Source organism: Oncorhynchus gorbuscha, linkage group LG21, assembly GCF_021184085.1.
Source record: "Oncorhynchus gorbuscha isolate QuinsamMale2020 ecotype Even-year linkage group LG21, OgorEven_v1.0, whole genome shotgun sequence".
In the NCBI taxonomy this organism is placed as follows: domain Eukaryota; kingdom Metazoa; phylum Chordata; class Actinopteri; order Salmoniformes; family Salmonidae; genus Oncorhynchus; species Oncorhynchus gorbuscha.
Window position 1 is genome coordinate 43,393,176 of NC_060193.1, and position 24,583 is coordinate 43,417,758.

Here is a 24,583-nt window from a genome sequence, read left to right on the forward strand (position 1 = left end):
AATTCATGTTATTGTAGTGACCCGCACAGACAGCTGTGAGTTGTGTGTTAGGTTAGTTGGTTGTGTTGTACATACCAGCACCCAGTGTTCGCAGGGTCCAACATGCCAATCAACCTGCTATCTGCCAATCACGGGAATGTCTGGAATGTTCTGATGCCAGGCATCCTGATGGTTGGCGGAGGCGGGTTGGGCAGGGGGATGGAGCATTGGAAGTTAAGATCAGGTTTAGCCATTGTTCTCTTTCTTACGTCTGGTCTTCACAAGAGAAGGTCACGGTTATTTTATAGGGTATTCTTCATTTATTTGGCGTGGGCTACGGCCAAACAGTAGCCTGTGTGAAGTTGGGTTAATAAACCGTAAACTCAACCCTCTGTCTGGAAAATTGTTCCTTTATGATCTAGTCAGGTTATTGGTTATCTAGTTACCTTATGATTTGGGTTCTGATGGGGTAAAACAGTTGATCTAAGATCATGAGTTATATTCGTCAAGAAACAATGGCTTTATCATTCACTTCAAATTAAAACAATTGATGTAATGCCAATCACAGACTGTAGCTTTAAGATTTCTGAACGCTGTAATCTGTTCACACAGAAAATCTGGCAAACTCTGTCTGACCAAAATTAAACATGAACAATATTGCAAACAATATTATTCTCTAAATGCATTACTTTTTTGTGTAATTTCGTTAAGACACTCAAAATTTCTCAAAATACATTCATTTTTAATTAGAAAATGCGTTTTTTGGACGCTTATGGGCGAACATACACACACACACTGCAGACCGCTGCGGACATCCCCTTCCCACACCGTAAGATTTCATGACTACGGATAGATAGCGACATTACTCACGTGCAGACGGGAAATGCAGTTATAGGTAGGTTAGCTAGGCTACAGTAGAGAGTAATAGTTATTTTGGTTATCAGGCGCAAACTCGATTTTTTTCTAGCCTATGGATAATTCTGGTTGGAATTTTCTTGCGACTTTTTGAACATAATGAGTATTCGTGTTTAAAAAAATAACAATATGGCATTTTTAACGCTCATGGCCCACAGAAGAGACAACATGCCCAAATTGTCTCTGTAAAGCAAACTTAGCCTACTAAAATTGTGTTTCAGAGAGGAACTACAGGACACAAGTAGCCTGAAAGGCCAGTCATATAGCCTATCTATTTCAAGGTCCACAAATGATCAATAAACGTTTTGAACAAGTTTATGCTACATCCTTATTTCAGACAGATGACACCAAAACTCTGACCAAGCCTACACTATTCCTGCGCCCTTTTCTCCTGACATCCTCTTTCAACAGACTTCAAGAGCGTCGGATGGAAATACGCACAGAGTAGACTACAGGAAGGAGAACCAGGTCCAGTCGAGTTTGACACAACACCTGAACTACTGCGTGCTTCAGAAACACAGCTGATTTTGGAGTTGATCGAATCCTCTATATGCAACGCTGTCCACCAATGATCTGCAGAATGAATACAATACTTCTGCGTAACTTTGCGAAGTTTATTTTATGCTGGAATGTAATTTACCTACATGTTTACGCACAGGTAAGTAGACTAGACGATTTAGAGTAATATTGTTTGTATTTTTTGTGGAATAATTAACCTGGGGTTTCCCCCTGTTTTGTTACAGGAGCCTAAACTGTGTATATAATAAACCACACACATATGGAATTTGCATGACCATTTTACATAGACTACAAGCAACATGATGCTAGATTACAGACACTGAGTGTACAAAACACTAGGAACAACTGCTCTTTCCACGACAGACTGACCAGGTGAATCCAGGTGAAAGCTATGATATCTTATTGATGTCAATCAGTGAAGATGAAGGGGAGGAGACAGGTTAATTAACGGGCCATTAAACAAATGAGACATGGACTGTGTATGTGTGCCATTCAGAGGATGAATGGGCAAGACAACATTTTTAAGTTCCTTTGAATGGGGTATATTATGGTAGTAGTTGCCCGTTTGTGTGTGTCAAGAACTGCAACGCTGTCGGATTTTTCACGCTAAACAGTTTCCCGTGTGTATCAAAAATGGTCCAACACCGAAAGGACATTCAGCCATGTTGGAGTCAACATGGGCCAGCATCCCTGTGCAACGCTTGTGACACTCTAGTAGAGTCCATGCCCCGACGATTTGAGACTGTTCTGGGGGTGCAAATCAATATTAGGAAGGTGTTAACCCTAATTGCTCCGGATAAGAGCGTCTGCTGAGTTACAGTAAATGTTCCAAAGGTTTTGTACACTCCGTGTATATTAGGGTGTAGGTATGGGGTGAGGGTTAAATGAGAAGGGATGTTAGAAATGTACCGTTCAACTAGTAAAACATTTATTAGCCTATGTTTAGGCAGGCTATTGCAAGTCTAGTTGACATAGTTCTTAGTTTTTGTCTTGCATCTACAATCCCCTATTCCTTTACTCCTATACCCTTTCCTCCGAGTCTATCTTTTAAAATACTTCTATAAATAATGGTAAAACTAAGATGTACCCCCCCCCCCACATTATGCTTCTTTATATTGGTGCTATTTCATGTGAAAATGTATTCTGTCATGCATATGTTCAGACATGCCCACTTCTGTACTCACCAGTCAATGTTTGCATATTCATTGTTGACTAGTACTCAACATCCACTTTCTCCTTGAATGCATTTAAATGAGTCGGAAGTATGAGCACAGTGCCGATTGCTTACTGTGTGCCAAATGTATATGACATCTGTTTTATTTATGAAGTGTGTTATGCTGCAGTATATGTCATTGTCAATATGACCTTTTAGATTTTTATCAAAGTTTATATCAATGCCACTTTACCATTTCTCCTCGTTATGTTTGAGCTCAAAATGACCTCCGGGGTGAAGATTCCCCTAGGTGCAGATCTAGGATCAGCTTGCCCTCCCCAATCCTACCCTTAACTATTAGCGGGGGGGAAATGCTAAACTGACCAAAGATCAGTATCTATGGGGCAACTTTTTTGAATCAATGTACTCCGCAGGTTCATCCAGAGGTCGGCCTCACAGCACAGGAGCAGATGTACCTGCTGTATGATGTCAAAGTCGCGTGTCATCAGAACATCTCCACACACAACCCTGCAGGTGGGCAAACACTGACTTACGTACATCATTTTACTCTTTGGGCAGCATAGGTAATTTACAACCTTTTGTTTGTTTGTGTAATTGGTACCCACTAAGCAGATGATTGGTCTACCTCGCTTTAGCAGAGCCCCATTGGCCAGCGTGTTTCCGGGTGGATCCAGACAGACCTTTATGGTAACCGTAGCAGCCCGCCATACTTCAATCCCGCCTGGACAGACCAAATCCCATAACTTTACGTGTTTTCGTCTCCCGCGTATTGGAAAAGGGGTTTGGGTTTTGAGAGACGGGCAAACATTAGCCTGCTCCACGTTCTCCCAGGCTTCACTCAGTCAGAGGTTGGAGTTGGTGAAAGAGACTGGATGTGGTGCTGTTGCATGTACACTGACAACGCTGAACTCCTTGTATTTCTCACATTGTCAGTCAAAATCAAATCAAATCAAATTTATTTATATAGCCCTTCGTACATCAGCTGATATCTCAAAGTGCTGTACAGAAACCCAGCCTAAAACCCCAAACAGCAAACAATGCAGGTGTAAAAGCACGGTGGCTAGGAAAAACTCCCTAGAAAGGCCAAAACCTAGGAAGAAACCTAGAGAGGAACCGGGCTATGTGGGGTGGCCAGTCCTCTTCTGGCTGTGCCGGGTAGAGATTATAACAGAACATGACCAAGATGTTCAAATGTTCATAAATGACCAGCATGGTCAAATAATAATAAGGCAGAACAGTTGAAACTGGAGCAGCAGCACAGTCAGGTGGACTGGGGACAGCAAGGAGCCATCATGTCAGGTAGTCCTGGGGCACGGTCCTAGGGCTCAGGTCCTCCGAGAGAGAGAAAGAAAGAGAGAATTAGAGAGAGCATATGTGGGGTGGCCAGTCCTCTTCTGGCTGTGCCGGGTGGAGATTATAACAGAACATGACCAAGATGTTCAAATGTTCATAAATGACCAGCATGGTCAAATAATAATAAGGCAGAACAGTTGAAACTGGAGCAGGAGCATGGCCAGGTGGACTGGGGACAGCAAGGAGTCCTCATGTCAGGTAGTCCTGGGACATGGTCCTAGGGCCCAGGCCAGTTGAAACTGGAGCAGCAGCATGGCCAATCAATGCTCAACATGCGATTTACTGGATTGAGTAATGCTTCATGCAAAAAAATGTGTACCCCCCCCCCCGAATTATTATAATTATTATAATATATTTTTAATTGCGGTAACTTGAGACAACGTTCAATACAGCATGGATGAAAACTACAATTGGCAGAAGTGGTCTTTGGGAAAAATAACTGGGATTATGGCAACCACTAAAAACATTTCGAAAAATCCATTTTAGTATTCTCATATAGGCACTCTTGAAGAGCGGAGGGAGGCACTTCTTGAAAAGCCTTTATTTACATGGACTACCACTGCAGTTTGATTAGACAAAGATGACTTAAGATCACAGATATTATGCTGTGTCTCTCCCTAGCCACGGAATCTGTGGGTGCTGAAAGGAGGATTTATTCCATTAATTTGAATCTGTGCCAATTTGCCAGCCCCAACCCTGCGGTTGTTTCACTTTCTGGATGCTGCACTCCATGCTATTATCCTCCGTGTGTCCGCCCACGTTCTGTAGCGGTGTGAGAGCTGGATAAAAACAAAGAGCTTTGTGTGTTTGATCCAGAATCTACCAGTCGTTAAAACCAGGTGGGAGATTAGAAATGTCAGAACGTAAACAGATATTGGAGCATAATGGATAATTAGTGTGTTTATTGTTTGGTGACAGTCTATAGTAAGTAAATCCTGGCTACTTAGAAAAACAGACCAGCTTCTGATACCCATCCAATTTTAGTCATGACGGAAGTCTTATGGTTTCACTGGGAGGCATTATGAAAATACTGTTTGCTATATACTCTGAGATATGCAGAAATGACTGTAACACTTTATTTTAAGGGTCCATTATAAAACACGTGTGTGTGTGTGTGTGTATATATATATATACATACATACACACACACACACACACACACACACACACACACACACACACACACACACACACACACACACACACACACACACACACACACACACACACACACACACACACACACACACACACACACACACACACACACACACAACATGACTAAAAGTGTGTGGACTTGCTTCCATTCAGCCACAAGAGCATTAGTGATGTTGGGCGATTAAGGCCTGGCTTGCAGTCGGAGTTCCAATTCATCCCAAAGGTGTTCAATGGGGTTGAGGTCAGGGCTCTGTGCAGGCCAGTCAAGTTCTTCCACACCAATCTCGACAAACCATTTCCGTATGGAGCTCACTTGTCATGCCGGAACAGGAAAAGGCCTTCTCCAAACTGTTCGCCACAAAGTTGGAAATACAGAATCGTCTAGAATGTCATTGTATGTTGTGACGTTAAGATTTCTCTTCACTGGAACTAAAGGGCCTAGGCCGAACCATGAAAAACAGCCCCAGACCATTATTCCTCCTTCACCAAACTTTACAGTTGTCACTATGGTAGGTATCGTTCTCCTGGTAGCCGCCAGCTTCGTCTGCCAGATGTTGAAGAGTGATTCTTCACTCCAGAGAACGCGTTTCAACTGCTTCAGAGTCCAATGGCGGTGAGATTTACACCACTCCAGCTGACACTTGGCATTGCGCATGGGGATCTTAGGCTTACTTGCGGCTGCACGTGTAACAGTATAACTTTAGACCGTCCCCTCGCCCATACCCGGGGGCGAACCAGGGACCCTCTGCACACATCAACAACAGTCACCCACGAAGCATCGTTACCCATCGCTCCACAAAAGCCGCGGCCCTTGCAGTGCAAGGGGAACTACTACTTCAAGGTCTCAGAGCAAGTGACGTCACCGATTGAAATGCTATTTAGCGCGCACCGCTAACTAAGCTAGCCGTTTCACATCCGTTACACACGAACAGTTCTTGTACTGACATTGCTTCCAGAGGCAGTTTGGATCTTGGTAGTGAGTGCTACAATCGTGGACAGATGATCTTTACGCGCTTCAGCACTTGACGGTCCCGTTCTGTGAGCTTGTGTGGCCTACCACTTTGCTGCTGAGCCGTTGTTGCTCTTAGACGTTTCCACTTTACAATATCAGCACTTACAGTTGACCCAGGCAGCTCTAGCAGGGCACAAATTTGACGAATTGACTTGTTGGAAAGGTGGCATCCTATAGTAAGGCCATTCTACTGCAAATGTTTGTCTATGGAGATTGCATGGCTGTGTGCTCGGTTTTATACACCTGTCAGCAATGGGTGCTGCTGAAATAACCGAATCCACTAATTTGAAGGGGTGTCCACATACTTTTGTGTATATGTAGTATATTTCCTTAAACATCCTGTGTTGCGTGCTTATTCTTTTACCAGGTACTGCTGGAATGTTTACCAAATAGATGGCCTGCATCTATTTGTAGAAATTACACTGGTCTCTCAACATTTATAAACTATAAATAGTGCTCACTTTAGATTAGGGACTGCAAAAGGACTTTACTAATCATTAGTAAATGGTTTTGTCGTGGAAATTCTTACACAGGGACACCTCAAAGTCAATCTTAAATGAATCAATGTTTTATTGTCAGCACGCTGGAGAGGTTCCAACCAATTCAATGCACCATAGTACACATATCAATCAGCAGCTCTCCCTGGGCAGACCCAGCAGTTGTCTTATATACGGCTATACGCAGACAAGTTATATTTGCATGATTTAGCATAATTACTTAATCATTACCGTTTTGTTTCATTCATGTGACCGACCAATACCGGTTCCAAACGTGTGACAGACCAATACCCCACAAGGCTTCTTTCTCTCTTAGCTGAGACCTTGAAACCGAGATCTTTAGTTTGTTCTCAAAACACGGTCTGGGCGTACTGCCAAATTGCAGCTACTGATAGTGAGGATTTGTACAGTCAGCCACTTGCATGAACACAGAAATTGGTTCTTAGAACAGCACATGAATAAAAGACAGACATTTGTTATACGAAAAGCACAAACATAAAAATTCCCATTACAGTTTATTAAATGTGAGTAAATGATTAATAAATGGTGGACACATAATTTTTATAAATGCTGAATAAATGGTTTATTATGGACCCTTAAAATGTTACCGAAATCACATCAATGAAACCACTTATTGACTAAATTATATTCTGCCTTTCATAGGAGTAAAATAAATAAAAAATGACAAACATTATATAACCCCACTTCCCCTCAATCAGTGGTGTATTTGTCTGTTGTATTTGGTTTTTCCAGATAATTTAACCCAGATCTAAATGATAACAGATCATTCTGTTCCCCTATAAGACTGTGTTCCCTTTTCAATTTTAAATGGGGCAATCTGGGATTGGTTCATTCCATTTGAGACTTTAAATGTAGGATATAAAGCAATTATATAGCTTTGTTGTTTTGATTCTGAGATTGTTCCTTTAAAGGCAATGGCCCAATTCTAATCATTACTGCCCAGTGATCTCTCATTCAACCGTCAATACGGGCTAAGATCACTCACGCACCTGATCTCAGTTGCATCCATCATTAGCCATCCTATTACTTCTCCCTCGGTGTTATCAAAGGTCGGAGTTCACTTCAAGCCTGCTAATTGAGCAGCCTAAGGACGGATGTATCTACAGTATTCGTGAATCATTCTGTACACTTGAAATAAAGTATTTCCTCATTTACCAGGACAAATATACAGTGGCAATTTTCCCGACACATTTTATGAGTAAAAACATGTTTTTTTGTTTATAATTTATTTAGTCCATTAATTAGAAACTTGGTTTAATACAGTAGGCCTATGGACATTTTCAAGAGGAAAATCAGATATTGAAGTTGAATTCACCGATTTTGAGCATCATGCCAAAATTTAATAAAGCAGATGTCTCTACTGTTGACTCATTTATACTCGCTTGTGTGTCCTATTCGGTCTGAAGGGCTTGTTTGACACACGTGCTAGCCGATTGGCCACGTTTTGACTGACTTGTGATCACTGTCCTTGCTAGTTTGATTTGTATTGACATTCCCAGCCTTAGTCATCTGTTTTTGATCAAAATATTGGGTCATTGAAACTGAAACATCCCAAATGTGTGGAGGCAACAAACAATGTACCAGGCCATCTGTGCTTTACAACCAGGTACATTTATTTGTAATTCCAAAAATATTGCTATTTGCTATTATATTAATCATGCATTGAACTGCGTCCATTTATTCTGCCAACAATGCTTTACTTTCTACTTCACGGAATTTTGAGTCAAATATAACCTATTTTTAAAACTTCATGAAATTGGTTTTGAAGTATAAACTGGGAATTTGATATTTTTGACTGATATTATCATTGTCGGTTTCAAGTCTTCAAAGTAGTTTTAAAAAAAAGTCAGTTCCACCTTTAAGGTATTTCACCCACCTGGCAAGTGGTCCCAAACCCCAATATGGCACATTTCCTGTCTGTCAGTTTAATTTAATTATTTTTATTTTTTAAAGTATTTTTTTTTAACCTTTATTTAACCAGGCAAGTCAGTTAAGAACACATTCTTATTTTCAATGACGGCCTGGGAACAGTGGGTTAACTGCCTGTTCAGGGGCAGAACGACAGATTTGTACCTTGTCAGCTCGGGGATTAGAACTTGCAACCTTTCGGTTACTAGTCCAACGCTCTAACCACTAGGCTACCCTGCCGCCCCAATACAATGTGCTTTGATGTCTCAAATGATAATGTAACTCAACCCATCTATAATCAGATCCAATTTGGCTCTGAGATAATGAAGTATGACATCATACGCATAATAGGAAGGCTACTGCAGCTGAGACACTGAAATATACAAATATCTACTATTTAGACCTGGATTGCAACTAGGGTTGGAAACTTTCCGGTAAATTTCCAGGGGGTTTCTGGAAATTTTCCATGGGAAGTTAGGCCCGGGAATTTGGGGAATTTTGCTTAAATTCATCAAAAAAGTTAGCTTATAACAGTGAACCTTTTTTTGTGGGAAGCACATAAGGCAATTCTAGGTTGTGTGGCATATGTTGGTTAAACTATCCCCAATTCAATGGAATTACAACCCTTTGCATGCACAGTTCATTCTTCCATCACATGTACAGCTGATTCTCAAGATCTTGCACAAGTATGAGATGCTATTGAGGCCACACTACTACACTGTCTGAGCCACACTACTACACTGTCTGGTAAGTTTTGATTACAATACTGGGTGAGGTGAATATATTTGATATTACATTATTTTTTTGTTAACTATTCAATTGTAGCCTACAACAAGGTGTGTTTAAATATTTTTTAAACTTGTATACAATTTCTGCTAGTTAGTTTTTGCTACCATGTGGGGTTTAGCTTGCTTGAGCCTGTTAACTGAGGAGTGTTAATTCACCTGTTTCCATACATGTTTCATTTTAAAACATTTGTCTTAAAAGGAGTTGTTTAATCTAACTGCTTAACTATTTATCTGTACATGGAATTGTATTTGTTTTGTGTTTTTACTCTTTTTTTCTAATCTTTACAGGAAAATGCCACGGGCACTATCTGATGTGTGGAGACATTTCACTGCAGCTAATGTAGAAGGAAAAGCTGTGTACATTTGCAAATACTGTGCCAAATCATATGTGAAGATACAACAAAGATGTAGAATCATCTGGGCAAGTGCATAAAGTTCCCTCCGCGCTCACAACAAGCATCCTCTGACAAAAGTTCCTCTACTTCTATTCGAGTTGAAAATTATGAATTAGACCTTATCAATAGCAACAGTTCATGGTCCTCCTGGAATCTGAAGTTTTATTTTTACCCAATAATAGAGGAACATAGTCAGATAAAGGCTGATGATGACCTTGGACCACAGAAGGTATTTGCACTGGTGACAGACAATGCTGTGACCATGAAGGCTGCTTGGTCTAAAGTGGAGTCTTAACCTCACATCACACCAATTGGCTGTGCTGCTCATGCATTGAATCTGCTCCTCAATGACATCATGGCCCTGAAAACGATGTATACACTCTACAAGAGAGCCAAGGAAATGGTTAGGTATGTGAAGGGTCATCAAGTTATAGCAGCAATCTACCTCACCAAGCAAAGTGAGAAGAATAAGAGCACCACATTGAAGCTGCCCAGCAACACCCATTGGGGTGGTGTTGTCATCATGTTTGACAGTCTCCTGGAGAGGAAGGAGTCTCTCCAAGAAATGGCCATATCACAGTCTGCCGATATGGACAGCCCCATCAAGAGGATCCTCCAGGATGATCTATTTTTGGAGAGAGTGGTAAGCAGCCTGAAACTCCTGAAACCTACAGCAGTAGCCATTGCACGGATTGAGGGAGACAAAGCGATCCTGTCTGATGTTCAGACTCTGCTTGTAGATGTAAGAAGAAATTCGTACTGCCCTACCCACTTCACTGTTGCTCCAAAAAGAGGAAACTGCAGTTCTGAAATGCATCACAAAGCATGAAGACTTCTGCCTGAAGCCCATACACGCCACAGCATACATGTTGGACCCCAAGTATGCTGGCAAGAGCATCCTGTCTGGTCCAGAGATCAACAAGGCGTACGGTGTCATCACTACTGTGTCTTGCCACCTTATCCTGGATGAGGGGTGAGGTTCTTGGCAGTCTGGCGAAGTACACTTCCAAACAAGGGCTTTGGGATGAAGATGCAATATGGCAGTCGTGCCAACATATCTCATCAGCCACCTGATAGAAGAGACTTTGTGGATCTGAGGCTCTGTCACCTGTTGCCTCCATCATCCTCCAAATCCCACCAACATCAACCGCCTCAGAGCGCAACTGGTCCTTGTTTGGGAACGCACCCACCAAAGCATGCAAGAAGCTGACCAATACAAGGGTTGAGAAATTGGTGGTCATCCTGGCAAATTTGAGGCTTTTTGAGCCTGACGACGAGCTATCCTCAACAAGGTTGGAAAGTGACCATGAAGATGAGGTGGACATTGAGGTCCGGGGAGAAGACATGGAAGCATGAGAGGAAGGCAACCAAAGCTTTAGTTTCTAGACTATCATTTTACAGATGTATGTTGTAAACGTTTTTGGGAGATGCGATGGCTCATTGGGGATCATTAAATATTCCCTTTCTTTTGTTGGTCAGTGAAATCATCCCATGTGAAGAGGCAACTCATTTAATTAAAGTTCAATTCATAACTAAATTGTTTTTATTTCTATTTGAAGGATTTAATCGTTTGCAATTGTCTACTTATGATAAGGTAAAGGGTTTATGTTTCTGTCTCCATATATGGTAAATATATCCAATGCAAAAAAACATCTACATTTAAATGATATTGATATTAATTCCCATATATTCCTGTTAATTCCCACTGAAAGTTTCCACCTCTGAACATTCCTGAAAATGTGCAACCCTAATTGCAATCATAAGATATATTAATTTATTTAAATCTATTTACTTCTTATTTTTTCTCAGTCTTAGGTCTTTATTACTTAGTCTCAGCTTGCATCCCAAATGGCACTAAAGGTAGTGCACTATAAAGGGAATAGGGTGCCATTTGTGACGCACCCCATCCTAGTCACTTGTTTCCCTGAACCATCAGGAGGGCTAGCTGACAAAAGACGACAACCTATTACTCCTAGTGCTCTCCCACTAGCCTACTCATCTGGTGGACAGATGGTGTGTGTGTATATATAGCTGTAATGACTATGAGCAATGTTTTTGCACTTGTCGCTAATGAGTGACTCATAAGCTTTGTCTTTCCATCTCACACTCTCATCATGGAATATAGATTAATATTAGAAATGTGTTTAATCAAGGGAGCGGAGGTTTAAATATACATAGTGGGAGAAAGAGTTTTTGTCCATGGAGCCGACATGTAGTAAATTGATCCTTCTTCAGCTTGTTTCACTGATGATGTGGACTGAGTGCACACTGCTGGATATTTGCCCTTTCTTAAATTGAGTGGATCAATGTCCAGTTACTGCATGATCACCAGCACTTACCATTGACAGGCACAAAAGCAACAAGTCAATGAAACCTTTCAATGATAATGCCTTGAGTTCAATAGCAATGATTTCTTTTAAGTTCAGATTTATCCTAAGGCAGTGGCCATGATATTTGGCCTGGGAGCCTCCGTTCCTTTGATGACGATACCCTCTAACACAATGTCCAAATAATGTCACTTATGAAAGTAAAAGCCTAAAATATCTACATCACATATATTGATGTTTGTAATTGTGAAGATTTTAGGTTTTTATAAAAATCTTGTTTTTTTTCTGTTCACTTCCAAGTCCAGACAAGTGCTTGCTGATTACTCATTGGACCATATATGAATGTTCTGGGAGCCTAAACCTACAGTTTAAATAAGTACATTTATCACAGGCAATTAAGTAACTAAGTTGAGAGCCAGTGAGAAGGTCTGTGAGAGGGGTTTGTTCATGCAGGAACATGTACAGTATTGGTTTTTACATAAGAGGGTCAAATAACAGGAAGGATAAACCCAATATCATAATATGCCTTCCAGATATCAATATCAAACACAAATAAACCAATATCACAATATGGCTTCCAGATATCAATATCAAACACAAATAAACCAATATCACAATATGAATTGCTCATATCGGTATCAAGTGAAATCTATATCATATTTAATTCAGTATTGGTGCCCACCACTTATATTACTTAACTCCCCTTTCCCACTATGTATCCAGATGACCTTTGTGCCCCTGGCTGGGATGGTCTAATCTGTTGGCCTCAGGGATCCCCCGGAGCGCTAACCAAGGTCCCCTGCCCCAGCTACATCTACGACTTCAACCATCAAGGTATTGGGGTACAGATAGGCTATACTCATGGGGCCATATTTATGAAGTGTTTGCACTGGCTGCAAAGTTTGGGGGGGGGGGGGTGTGTACACTGAGTATACAGGACATTTTAAGAACACCCGCTCTTTCCATGACACTACCAGGTGAATCCAAGTGAAAGCTTTGATCCCTTCTTTATGTAACTTGTTAAATCCACTTCAATCAGTGTAGATGAAGAGGGAGGAGACATGTTAAATAAAGATTTAAGCCTTGGGACAATTGAGACCTGGATTGTGTATGTGTGCCATTGAGAGGGTGAAATGGGCAAGACAAAAAAAATGTAATTGACTTTGAACGGGGTATGGTAGTAGTTGCCAGGCGCACCAGTTTGTGTCAAGAACTGCAACGCTGCTGGGTTGTTCAAGCTCAACCGTATCCCCGGGGGGAACAGAGGCGGGGTGACCCACTTTGTTGTTGTTTGAAATGAGGATTCTAGCTTCAATGTTTTACTTCTGAGCTGGTGCAAACCCTTAGTAAATCTGGCCCATGGTAACAATTGAATATACTGAATACCGTTTTAACTGCAGTACCATTGTGTTAAAATCCTGTGTGTTGCATTATGTGGTCATTATATGGAGACAAGCAATGTACATGTAATGGATTTGACCTATTGAATGGTTTGATGAGCATGAAAACGATGTAAACCATATCCCGTGGCCGTCTCAGTCACCAGACTTCAACCCAATTGAACACTTATGGGAGATTCTGGAGCGGTGCCAGAGACCACGCTTTCTACCACCATCAACAAAACACAATTGTAGAATTTCTCATTGAAGAATGGTGTCCCATCCCTCATATAGAGTTCCAGTCACTTGCAGAATCCACTCCAAGGTGCATTGAAGCTGTTCTGGCTCGTGGCGGCCCAACACCCTATTAAGACACTTTATGTTGGGGTTTCCTTTGTTTTGGCAGTTAACTGTATGCTGCAATGTTAATAACCAGACCGTGTGTGTGTGTGTGTGTGTGTGTGGTGTCTGTGTCTGTGTGTATGTCCAGGTCATGCATACAGGAAGTGTGATGTCAACGGTTCCTGGGTTTCTGTGGAGGGGTTGAACCGAACATGGTCCAATTATTCCGACTGCTTAAAATTCCTTTTACCTGGTCAAGAGGAGGAAAAGGTAATCCCAATCACCACTTCAGTCACACCTAAGACTCCAATTAACATGGTTGTGGTTGCAGACTTGACTCATGACAATGCTTGAGTTGCTCTGACTCATGCTAACAGCGGGGCTACACTGGGGCTTCGGGAGCACAGGCAGCTAGCATAGAAGCTAAAAACCTAACTTTTTCCCGGCGTAAACAGTGTAGCAGGCCTATAACATATCCATTTCTCTCTAGCAGGACTTCTTTGAACGGCTGTACGTCATGTACACCATTGGATATGCACTGTCCTTCATCTCGCTTCTTGGGGCCATTGTCATCATAGGCTACTTCAGGTAAGACAGCCTTGTGCTCCAACGATTGGTCCTTTTTCCAGAAGTGTGCAGTTGTGCGCTCCTTCCCACAAATATAGTTTGAGTTATACCAGTCATTTCCTTTCGGTCTATGAAAGGAAGTGAACAAGTGCAGATCTTGGGAGAAAGGACATATATTGGGACGCAGATGTATGCCACTCGGTCTTTGCTCATCCATATATTTCTATGTGCTGCTCTATCCACCTGTGTAAATGGCACTGAGGTCATACAGCACTAAGCCTCAGCTGTTCTTCACCATTTTCCAAAAACAGTCACGCATGTAAATGAGAAGTAAAAATAAATATCCTCTTGACTCATCTCCAAATTCTCAACGAGATTTCAATCTTTATTCACCCGCTCAAAAAAAAAACTGTCAGAGGTTTGTTGAATTCCCAATGTGTTAATCACTCTGCTTTCAACCATCTAAAACCACAACTAAATTCCAATGGAAAATCAAATAGTTGTCACCTGAATGTGTTATCACTGCGCTTTCGACCATTTTAAAGCACAACAAAGTTCAAACGGGAACACAATGTCAGATATTTTGTATTTGTACAACAACTTAATGTGTTGTCACTGTGCTTCATCTAATAGCACAACCAAATGACCTCGATAACAGTTGAGATTACAATAAAAGTACATGTGCAAGCAAGTGGTCAATGCTGATCAAGATTCTGCACAGATTATTATAGCAATTGTAAAGATCTCCACAGACCTGCAACCTTTGCATGCTATTTTGACCATGAACACTTTCTTAGGCTAACCTCAACATGTTACTCATTTTAAGTTTGAATAAACACTGCTACATTAGTTTGTAAGATAGCCTTAACTCTAGGCTATTTAATATATTCGAAAATTATTATTGAATTGTGTTTGATTGACAATACAGCTAAATATCCACGTTTTAAAAGGATATCTAATGTTTGGATAGTTTCATCTGAGCCAATGGCTTAATCTTATTCTTTAACTTTTAATGTTGGTTTAGTTGAAGTCCTGAATCCAACATATCACAACATATCGCTATTTACTGTATTGCAAAAACTGAATCTGGCCTTAATTCTATTTTTGTCTACAAATGAATCATTGATATGACATGGATTCATCTTTCCAACTCAACCTAGAATCAAAGGTAAAGAATAGGACTGTCACGATCCCCTAATAACAGTGTAAAACACTCCTTTGTACAAGTTAAAGAATAGGACTGTCATGATCCCCTAATAACAGTGTAAAACACTCCTTTGTACAAGTTAAAGAATAGGACTGTCATGATCCCCTAATAACAGTGTAAAACACTCCTTTGTACAAGTTAAAGAATAGGACTGTCATGATCCCCTAATAACAGTGTAAAACACTCCTTTGTACAAGGTAAAGAATAGGACTGTCATGATCCCCTAATAACAGTGTAAAACACTCCTTTGTACAAGTTAAAGAATAGGACTGTCATGATCCCCTAATAACAGTGTAAAACACTCCTTTGTACAAGTTAAAGAATAGGACTGTCATGATCCCCTAATAACAGTGTAAAACACTCCTTTGTACAAGTTAAAGAATAGGACCTAAATCAAATTCAAATGTATTTCATGTGCATTTAAAGTTGAATTAGACTAGATTTAGTTGGTTGAGTTGGAGACGTGAATCCAACAAATCAATGCTTTTCATTATGAGCTGTCAGTATTATGAATGCAGTTAGAGAAGGACGTCTTACTCTCAATCTTCCCTCAGTATTTCAACACAGATGCTGTTTAAAAAACCCACCGTACACTGTAAAACAAACTCAAATGATCTGCGGGGAAGCTGATTTGCGGTGAACCATTGTGATTTTCAAAAAAACGTGGAATTTAGGGTATTTTACTCAATTCAGGTCATTGTCTTCAATGCAGTTAGGTTTTTATAATGTGTATTAACTGTACATTTCCACATTGCTTTCAACACAAACTAGGTTTGAATGCCGAAACAAACATGTCAATGTTTAGAATTTCTCTCTTAGGTTTCTACTTAGTTTTTCTTAGCCACTGTCCTTTTGCTACTGCTTTGCTTTCTCTTTGGGGTTCCAGGCTGGGTAAAGCACGACAACTGCTTGATGTGAAAGGGTTTTTATAAAAAACATTTCATTGGACGAATATAGTGATTGTTGAGCCTTGAGTGTTTTACACCTGCCATGCAGACGCCTCCACTGCACTAGGAACTACATCCACGTGCACCTGTTCGTGTCCTTCATGCTGCGTGCCGTCAGCATCTTTGTCAAAGACAAGGTGGTCCACACCAACGGAGGTCTGCAGGAGTTTGACACAGCGCTCATGGACAACTACAAGACCATCTCTGCTATGCCCCTTGACAACTCCCAGTTTGTGAGTACTGTAATGTTCTTCCCTTCGACTTCAATGTCAGTTTGTTTGTTGTATGAAGTGCACTTAAAGGCTTGCGCTCAAGCGTCATCGCATAAATAACGGCACAACATAGCGGGGTTGATGAATAGACATTGAATAAAATCGAAAATCGAAATCAAATTATATTGGTTGCATTCACATATTTAGTAGATGTTATTGTGGTTGTAGCAAAATGCTTGAGTTCCTAGCTCCAACAGTGTAGTAATATCTGACAATACACAACAATACACACACATGTAAAAGAACGTAATTAAGGAATATAGAAATATTAGGGTGGTCAATATTGGAGTCCGGAGTATAAATATACAGTGCTTTCGGAAAGTATTCAGACCCCTTGACCCTTGGAGTCCCACAGATATGGAATCATGTAGTAACCAAAAAAGTGTTGATCGCTACATAAATAGTCATATTAAACATTCATGAAAATACAAGTGTCTCACATGATTCGAAAACCTAGAATCTTGCTAATCCAACTGCGTTGTCAGATTTAAAAAAGGATTTACTGCGAAAGAATACAATGCGATTATCTGAGGATAGAGCCCCATAAAAAAACAACTATTTCAAAACAACTATTTCAACCAGCACAGGCGTAACAAAATCACAAACTGCAATAAAATAAATTGTTTACCTTGGATGATCTTCCTCTGTTTGCAATTCCAATGCTCATTGTTACACAATGAATGTTTTTTTGTTTGATAAAATCCATTTTTATAGCCTAACACGAAACATTTTGTGAACCGCTTGTGTCTTGAATTCCATCTCATTCTATTTTCGACTTCACATTCGAGGTAAATACACACACAGAACGTGACTTTTCCAGTCATGTATGGTTTCATTGCAATCAACTGGTTTGTCTGTAACACAACCAAACCTGATGGGTCGTTTTGCGGGACGTATTGACTGAAAGAAACCGATTTGAAGACAACAAGTAATGAGGTCATTGTGCACCAATGATTTGCCTGCTGTTTCGTTGATTGACTGTATTTTAACCCAATGACCACTGATCGTCTTGAAATCTAGCTGGGTAGATAGCCAATGAGCTGAGGTAAACGGCAATATGTAATGTTTATGTGTTGGAAGACCAAGCCATGTAGTAAACTCCGGCGTAGAGGTTCATTCGCCATTGACGATTCATACTGGAAGGAGCAACGCATGTTGCACACAGCATTATTTTGGTAAAACGCATATTCAGCTGTTTATATATGAATCAGTATGGCGACCTACGTCAGGAAAAGCTAAATCTAAGTCTAGATATACAGATGTACACACAATTTTAGAATAAATTGATCGAGGACGATTCATTTAGCGATTCCCAAATGGAGGAATATTTTTTGAATGGAGAGGACATTGTTTTGGACTGGTAAGTTATTCTCATGCTAATGCCGTTGTTTGAAATTAATAATAATATAAAATATTATTTGTGAAATTAAATAGCCTATTTGAGGCTGTTGAGGGGAGGGCAGGCCCACAACAATGGCCAAAGTGAAATGGAGTCAGTATATACAGCTGGTCTGTTGTAATATAATAAAGACAGTAGATCTAGCAGGTCTATAATAATATATTCAACCTTATGTTCCCTGTACTCTATACAGTGGGGCAAAAAAGTATTTAGTCAGCCACCAATTGTGCAAGTTCTCCCACTTAAAAAGATGAGAGAGGCCTGTAATTTTCATCATAGGTACACTTCAACTATGACAGACAAAATGAGAAAAAAAATCCAGAAAATCACATTGTAGGATTTTTAATTTATTTATTTGCAAATTATGGTGGAAAATAAGTATTTGGTCACCTACAAAAGTTTATCTCAATACTTTGTTATATACCCTTTGTTGGCAATGACAGAGCAAACGTTTTCTGTAAGTCTTCACAAGGTTTTCACACACTGTTGCTAGTATTTTGGCCCATTCCTCCATGCAGATCTCCTCTAGAGCAGTGATGATTTGGGCAACACGGACTTTCAACTCCCTCCAAAGATTTTCTATGGGGTTGAGATCTGGAGACTGGCTAGACCACTCCAGGACCTTGAAATGCTTCTTACGAAGCCACTCCTACGTTGCCCGGGCGGTGTGTTTGGGATCATTGTCATGCTGAAAGACCCAGCCACGTTTCATCTTCAATGCCCTTGCTGATGGAAGGAGGTTTTCACTCAAAATCTCACAATACATTCCTTTACACGGATCAGTCGTCCTGGTCCCTTTGCAGAAATACAGTCCCAAAGCATGATGTTTCCACCCCCATGCTTCACAGTAGGTATGGTGTTCTTTGGATGCAACTCAACATTTTTTGTCCTCCAAACACGACGAGTTGAGTTTTTACCAAAAAGTTATATTTTGGTTTCATCTGACCATATGACATTCTCCCAATCTTCTTCTGGATCATCCAAATACTCTCTAGCAAACTTCAGACGGGCCTGGACATGTACTGGCTTAAACATGGGGACACGTCTGGCACTGCAGGATTTGAGTCCCTGGCGACGTAGTGTGTTACTGATGGTAGGCTTTGCTACTTTGGTCTCAGCTCTCACTTTCACTGAAATTGTCCCCATCATCCTATCCGAATGTTTGTTTTATCTTGTTCATTTTAAAGATGATGATATAAAAATAAAAAACGTATGTTTTTTTTCATTGTATTATCTAAACCAGATCTATTGTGTTATATTCTCCTACATTCAATTCACATTCACACAAACTTCAGAGTTTCTTCTTTCAAATGGTACCAAGAATATGCATAGCATATCCTTGGTTCTGTGCCTGAGCTCCAGGCAGTTAGATTTGGGTATGTCTTCAAGCAGAAATTGAGAAAAGTGGCTCTGAGAGGTTAAACAAATCATTTTTAGATTCTTCAAAGTAGCCACCCTTTGCCTTGTTGACAGCTTTGCACACTCTTGGCATTCTCTCTCAACCAGCTTCACTTGGAAGGCTTTTTCAACCGCAGACCACGTGTTATCCACGCCAGCCCAGGTCCTCCACATCATACGGGATCATCTGAGACCAGCCACCCAGACAGCTGATGTAACTGTGTGTTTGTACAACCAAAGAATTTCTGCGCAAACAGTCAGAAACCATCTCAGAGAAGCTCATCTGGGTGCTCGTCGTCCTCACCAAGGTCTTGACCTTACTGCAGTTTGGCGTCATAACCAACTTCAGTGGGCAAATGCTCACCTTCGATGGACACTGGCACACCTGTTTCAACTGTACCGAGCAGATGGCTTCATGTGGGCGAGCGGTTTGCTCGTTGTCCACGTTGTGAACAGAGTGCTCCATGGTGGCGGTGGGATTATGGTATGGACACGCACAAGCTACAGATAACGAACACGATTTCATTTTATAGATGGCAATTTCAATGCACAGAGATATCGTGACGAGATACTAAGGTCCATTGTCATGCCATTCATCCGCTGCCATCACCTCATGTTCCAGCATTGTAATTAGAGGTCGACCGACTGATTTTTCAACGCCGATACCGATTATTGGAGGACCAAAAATGCCGATACCGATTGATCGGACGATTTAAAAAAATGTATATACAGTGCCTTGCGAGAGTATTCGGCCCCCTTGAACTTTGCGACCTTTTGCCACATTTCAGGCTTCAAACATAAAGATATAAAACTGTATTTTTTGGGAAGAATCAACAACAAGTGGGACACAATCAGGAAGTGGAACGACATTTATTGGATATTTCAAACTTTTTTAACAATTCAAAAACTGAAAAATTGGGCGTGCATAATTATTCAGCCCCTTTACTTTCAGTGCAGCAAACTCTCTCCAGAAGTTCAGTGAGGATCTCTGAATGATCCAATGTTGACCTAAATGACTAATGACTAATGACTAATGATGATAAATACAATTCACCTGTGTGTAATCAAGTCGTATAAATGCACCTGCACTGTGATAGTCTCAGAGACCCGTTAAAAGTGCAGAGAGCATCATGAAGAACAAGGAACACACCAGGCAGGTCCGAGATACTGTTGTGAAGAAGTTTAAAGCCAGATTTGGATACAAAAAGATTTCCCAAGCTTTAAACATCCCAAGGAGCACTGTGCAAGCGATAATATTGAAATGGAAGGAGTATCAGACCACTGCAAATCTACCAAGACCTGGCCGTCCCTCTAAACTTTCAGCTCATACAAGGAGAAGACTGATCAGAGATGCAGCCAAGAGGCCCATGAATACTCTGGATGAACTGCAGAGATCTACAGCTGAGGTGGGAGACTCTGTCCGTAGGACAACAATCAGTCGTATATTGCACAAATCTGGCCTTTATGGAAGAGTGGCAAGAAGAAAGCCATTTCTTAAAGATATCCATAAAAAGTGTTGTTTAAAGTTTGCCACAAGCCACCTGGGAGACAGACCAGACATGTGGAAGAAGGTGCTCTGGTCAGATGAAACCAAAATTGAACTTTTTGGCAACAATGCAAAACGTTATGTTTGTTGTGAAAGCAACACAGTTCATCACCCTGAACACACCATCCCCACTGTCAAACATGGTGGTGGCAGCATCATGGTTTGGACCTGCTTTTCTTCAGCAGGGACAGGGAAGATGGTTAAAATTGATGGGAAGATGGATGGAGCCAAATACAGGACCATTCTGGAAGAAAACCTGATGGAGTCTGCAAAAGACCTGAGACTGGGACGGAGATTTGTCATCCAACAAGACAATGATCCAAAACATAAAGCAAAATCTACAATGGATTGGTTCAAAAATAAACATATCCAGGTGTTAGAATGGCCAAGTCAAAGTCCAGACCTGAATCCAATCGAGAATCTGTGGAAAGAACTGAAAACTGCTGTTCACAAATGCTCTCCATCCAACCTCACTGAGCTCGAGCTGTTTTGCAAGGAGGAATGGGAAAAAATGTCATTCTCTCGATGTGCAAAACTGATAGAGACATACCCCAAGCGACTTACAGCTGTAATCACAGCAAAAGGTGGCGCTAAAAAGTATTAACTTAAGGGGGCTGAATCATTTTGCACGCCCAATTTTTCAGTTTTTGATTTGTTAAAAAAGTTTGAAATATCCAATGAATGTCGTTCCACTTCATGATTGTGTCCCACTTGTTGTTGATTCTTCACAGAAAAATACAGTTTTACATCTTTATGTTTGAAGCCTGAAATGTGGCAAAAGGTCGCAAAGTTCAAGGGGGCCGAATACTTTCGCAAGGCACTGTATATACACATTTTTGTAATAATGACAATTGCACCAATACTGAATGAACAATTAACACTTTTATTTGAACTTAATACATATGGGCTTTTGGATGGGTGTTTTTAAGGTGATTCCACAGGTTGGTGATATTTTTTGATTTAGCCGTTGCTGACCCCATGCTTACATCTGTATCACAAATAAGACACCTTGCTTTTCCTGGTGCCAATTCCACACTGGTGCTCTGCTTGTCTCTGCCATCTGTAAAACACACACACAGCTCTGAAGGATATTTTTAGATTCACTTAAAATAAGGTCTGTGTATCGTGTAGACTTACACTACCTTGCCAATTTTATAACTGTGTAGATATCCATAGGATCAATATTGGCTAAATATAAGCAAAGATTTTAAAAATATTTAAAAGATAGTAGAGTTGATTTATGAAAATATTTTTGACAAACGTTACCATATCCTAGTGGGATTTACACAGGTATCAAAACGCTGAGGCAGTTTAAGCATGAAACACAGACCTTATTTGAAGTAGATCAAGACCTTCTCTATGGAAGACATGAACGGTAAAATAACGAAGGAACCCCTTTCAAGTTCAGCCGCAGGTTATTACAGGAATTATAACACGTCAACTATTTCTCTCTAAACCATATACCTTTGACTATTACGAGCCTGCTGCTGCCTACCACCCTTCAGTCAGACTGCTCTATCAAATATCAAATCATAGACTTAACTATAATCAACACACAGAAATACAAGGTCAAATCTGGAAACTATCACCTCAAACAAATTCTTATTTACAATGACGGTCTACTCCGGCCAAACCCAGACGACGCTGGGCCAATTTTTGCGCCACCCTTTGGAACTCCCAAATACATCTGAATGTGATACAGCCTGGATTTGAACCAGGTACTGACATGTCTTACACTGAGATGCAGTGCCTTAGACCGCTGCGCCACTCAGGAGCCCACAAAATACACATGAAGTGGGTAAAACAGTTTGTAAACATTGTGACCAGTGTTCAATTTCTATGTACTATACATAGGGCATCAGCCTCTAAGGTGCAGGGTTGAGTAACCGGGTTCTTCAGCCTCCTGAAGAACTGTGTCTGCGTGAGTGGACCATTTCAGAATGTTAGTGATGTGTATGGCGAGGAACCTTATCCACTGCGTCCCAGTGGATGGCGGTGTGCTCCCTTTGCTGTCTCCTGAAGTCCACAATCAGCTCCTTCATTTTGTTGACGTTGATGGAGAGGTTATTTTACAGGCACCACTCCGCCAGGGTCCTCACCTCCCTGTACACTGTCTCGTAGGTGTTGGTAATCAGGCCTACCATTGTTGTCGTCAGCAAACTTGATGATTACTTTGGAGATGTGCGTGGCCACGCAGTCATGGGTGAGCAGGGACTACAGGAAGGGGTTGAGCACACACCCTTGTGGAGCCCCTGTGTTGAGGATCAACGTAGTGGAGGTGTTGTTGCCTAACGTCAGGACATCTAGGATCCAATTACACAGGGTTCAGACCCAGGGCCCCAATCTTAATGATTAGCTTGGAGGGTACTATGGTGTTGAATGCTGAGATGTAATCAATGAAGAGTATTCTTACATAGGTATTCCTCTTGTCCAGATGGCATAGGGCAGTGTGCAGATGATTGCGTCATCCATGGATCTATTGGGGCGGTATGCAAATTGCGGTGGGTCTAGGGTGTCTGTTAAGTTATAGGTGATATGTGTTCCTTAACTTCTTGCGTCGAGCCATCCCGGATCCGGGATCGTGACTACAGCCTCAAGTTCATTACCATAACGCAACGTTAACTATTCATGAAAATCGCAAATGAAATGAAATAAATATGCTAGCTCTCAAGCTTAGCCTTTTGTTTACAACACTTTCATCTCAGATTTTCAAAAATATGCTTCTCAATGTTAGCATTTAGCGTTAGCATTTAGCGTTAGCATTTAGCGTTAGCATTTAGTGTTAGCAGTCAGCAGGCAACATTTTCACAAATACCAGAAAACCATTCAAATAAAATCATTTACCTTTGAAGAACTTCGGATGTTTTCAATGAGGAGACTCTCAGTTAGATAGCAAATGTTCCGTTTTTCCTGAAAGATTATTTGTGCAGGAGAAATCGGTCCGTTTTCTGCGTCATGATTGGCTACCAAAAAAAAACGAAAATTCATTCATCCAAACGCCAAACTTTCTTCCACATTAACTCCATAATATTGACTGAAACATGGTAAACGTTGTTTAGAATCAATCCTCAAGGTGTTTTTCACATATCTCTTCATGATATATCATTCCTGGAAGTCTCCTCTCTGTCTCAATCACATGGATGAATGCGAGCAGCTTGGAGATTACACAACAATTTCAACAAAGGATCCCGGGCGGACACGTGGTAAATGTACTCTTATGGCCAATCTTCCAATGATATGCCTACAAATATGTCACAATGCTGCAGACAACTTGGAGAAACAGTAGAAAGGGCAGGCTAATTCGTGGCGCTTTCACAGCCATATAAGGAGACAATGAAAAACAGAGCGTCAAAAATCCTGCTCATTTCCTGTTTGAAGTTTCATCTTGGTTTCGCCTGTAGCATCAGTTCTGGGGCACTCACAGATAATATCTTTGCAGTTTTGGAAACGTCAGAGTGTTTTCCTTCCAAAGCTGTCAAT

General features: G+C 40.9%; 1 protein-coding gene across 1 annotated transcript in view; it reads left to right on the forward strand.

The window, feature by feature from the left end:
* Positions 1-955: 955 nt before the first annotated feature.
* LOC124008516 (parathyroid hormone 2 receptor-like) overlaps positions 956-24,583 on the forward strand; it is a 48,954-nt gene continuing 25,326 nt past the window's right edge. Inside the window, exons 1-6 of the mRNA XM_046319844.1 lie at positions 956-1,552; positions 3,001-3,100; positions 12,770-12,880; positions 13,916-14,037; positions 14,258-14,355; positions 16,538-16,721. Coding sequence (XP_046175800.1) covers positions 1,445-1,552; positions 3,001-3,100; positions 12,770-12,880; positions 13,916-14,037; positions 14,258-14,355; positions 16,538-16,721 — 723 coding nt within the window. The 5' untranslated portion in view covers positions 956-1,444. The remainder of the gene's footprint in view (positions 1,553-3,000; positions 3,101-12,769; positions 12,881-13,915; positions 14,038-14,257; positions 14,356-16,537; positions 16,722-24,583) is intronic.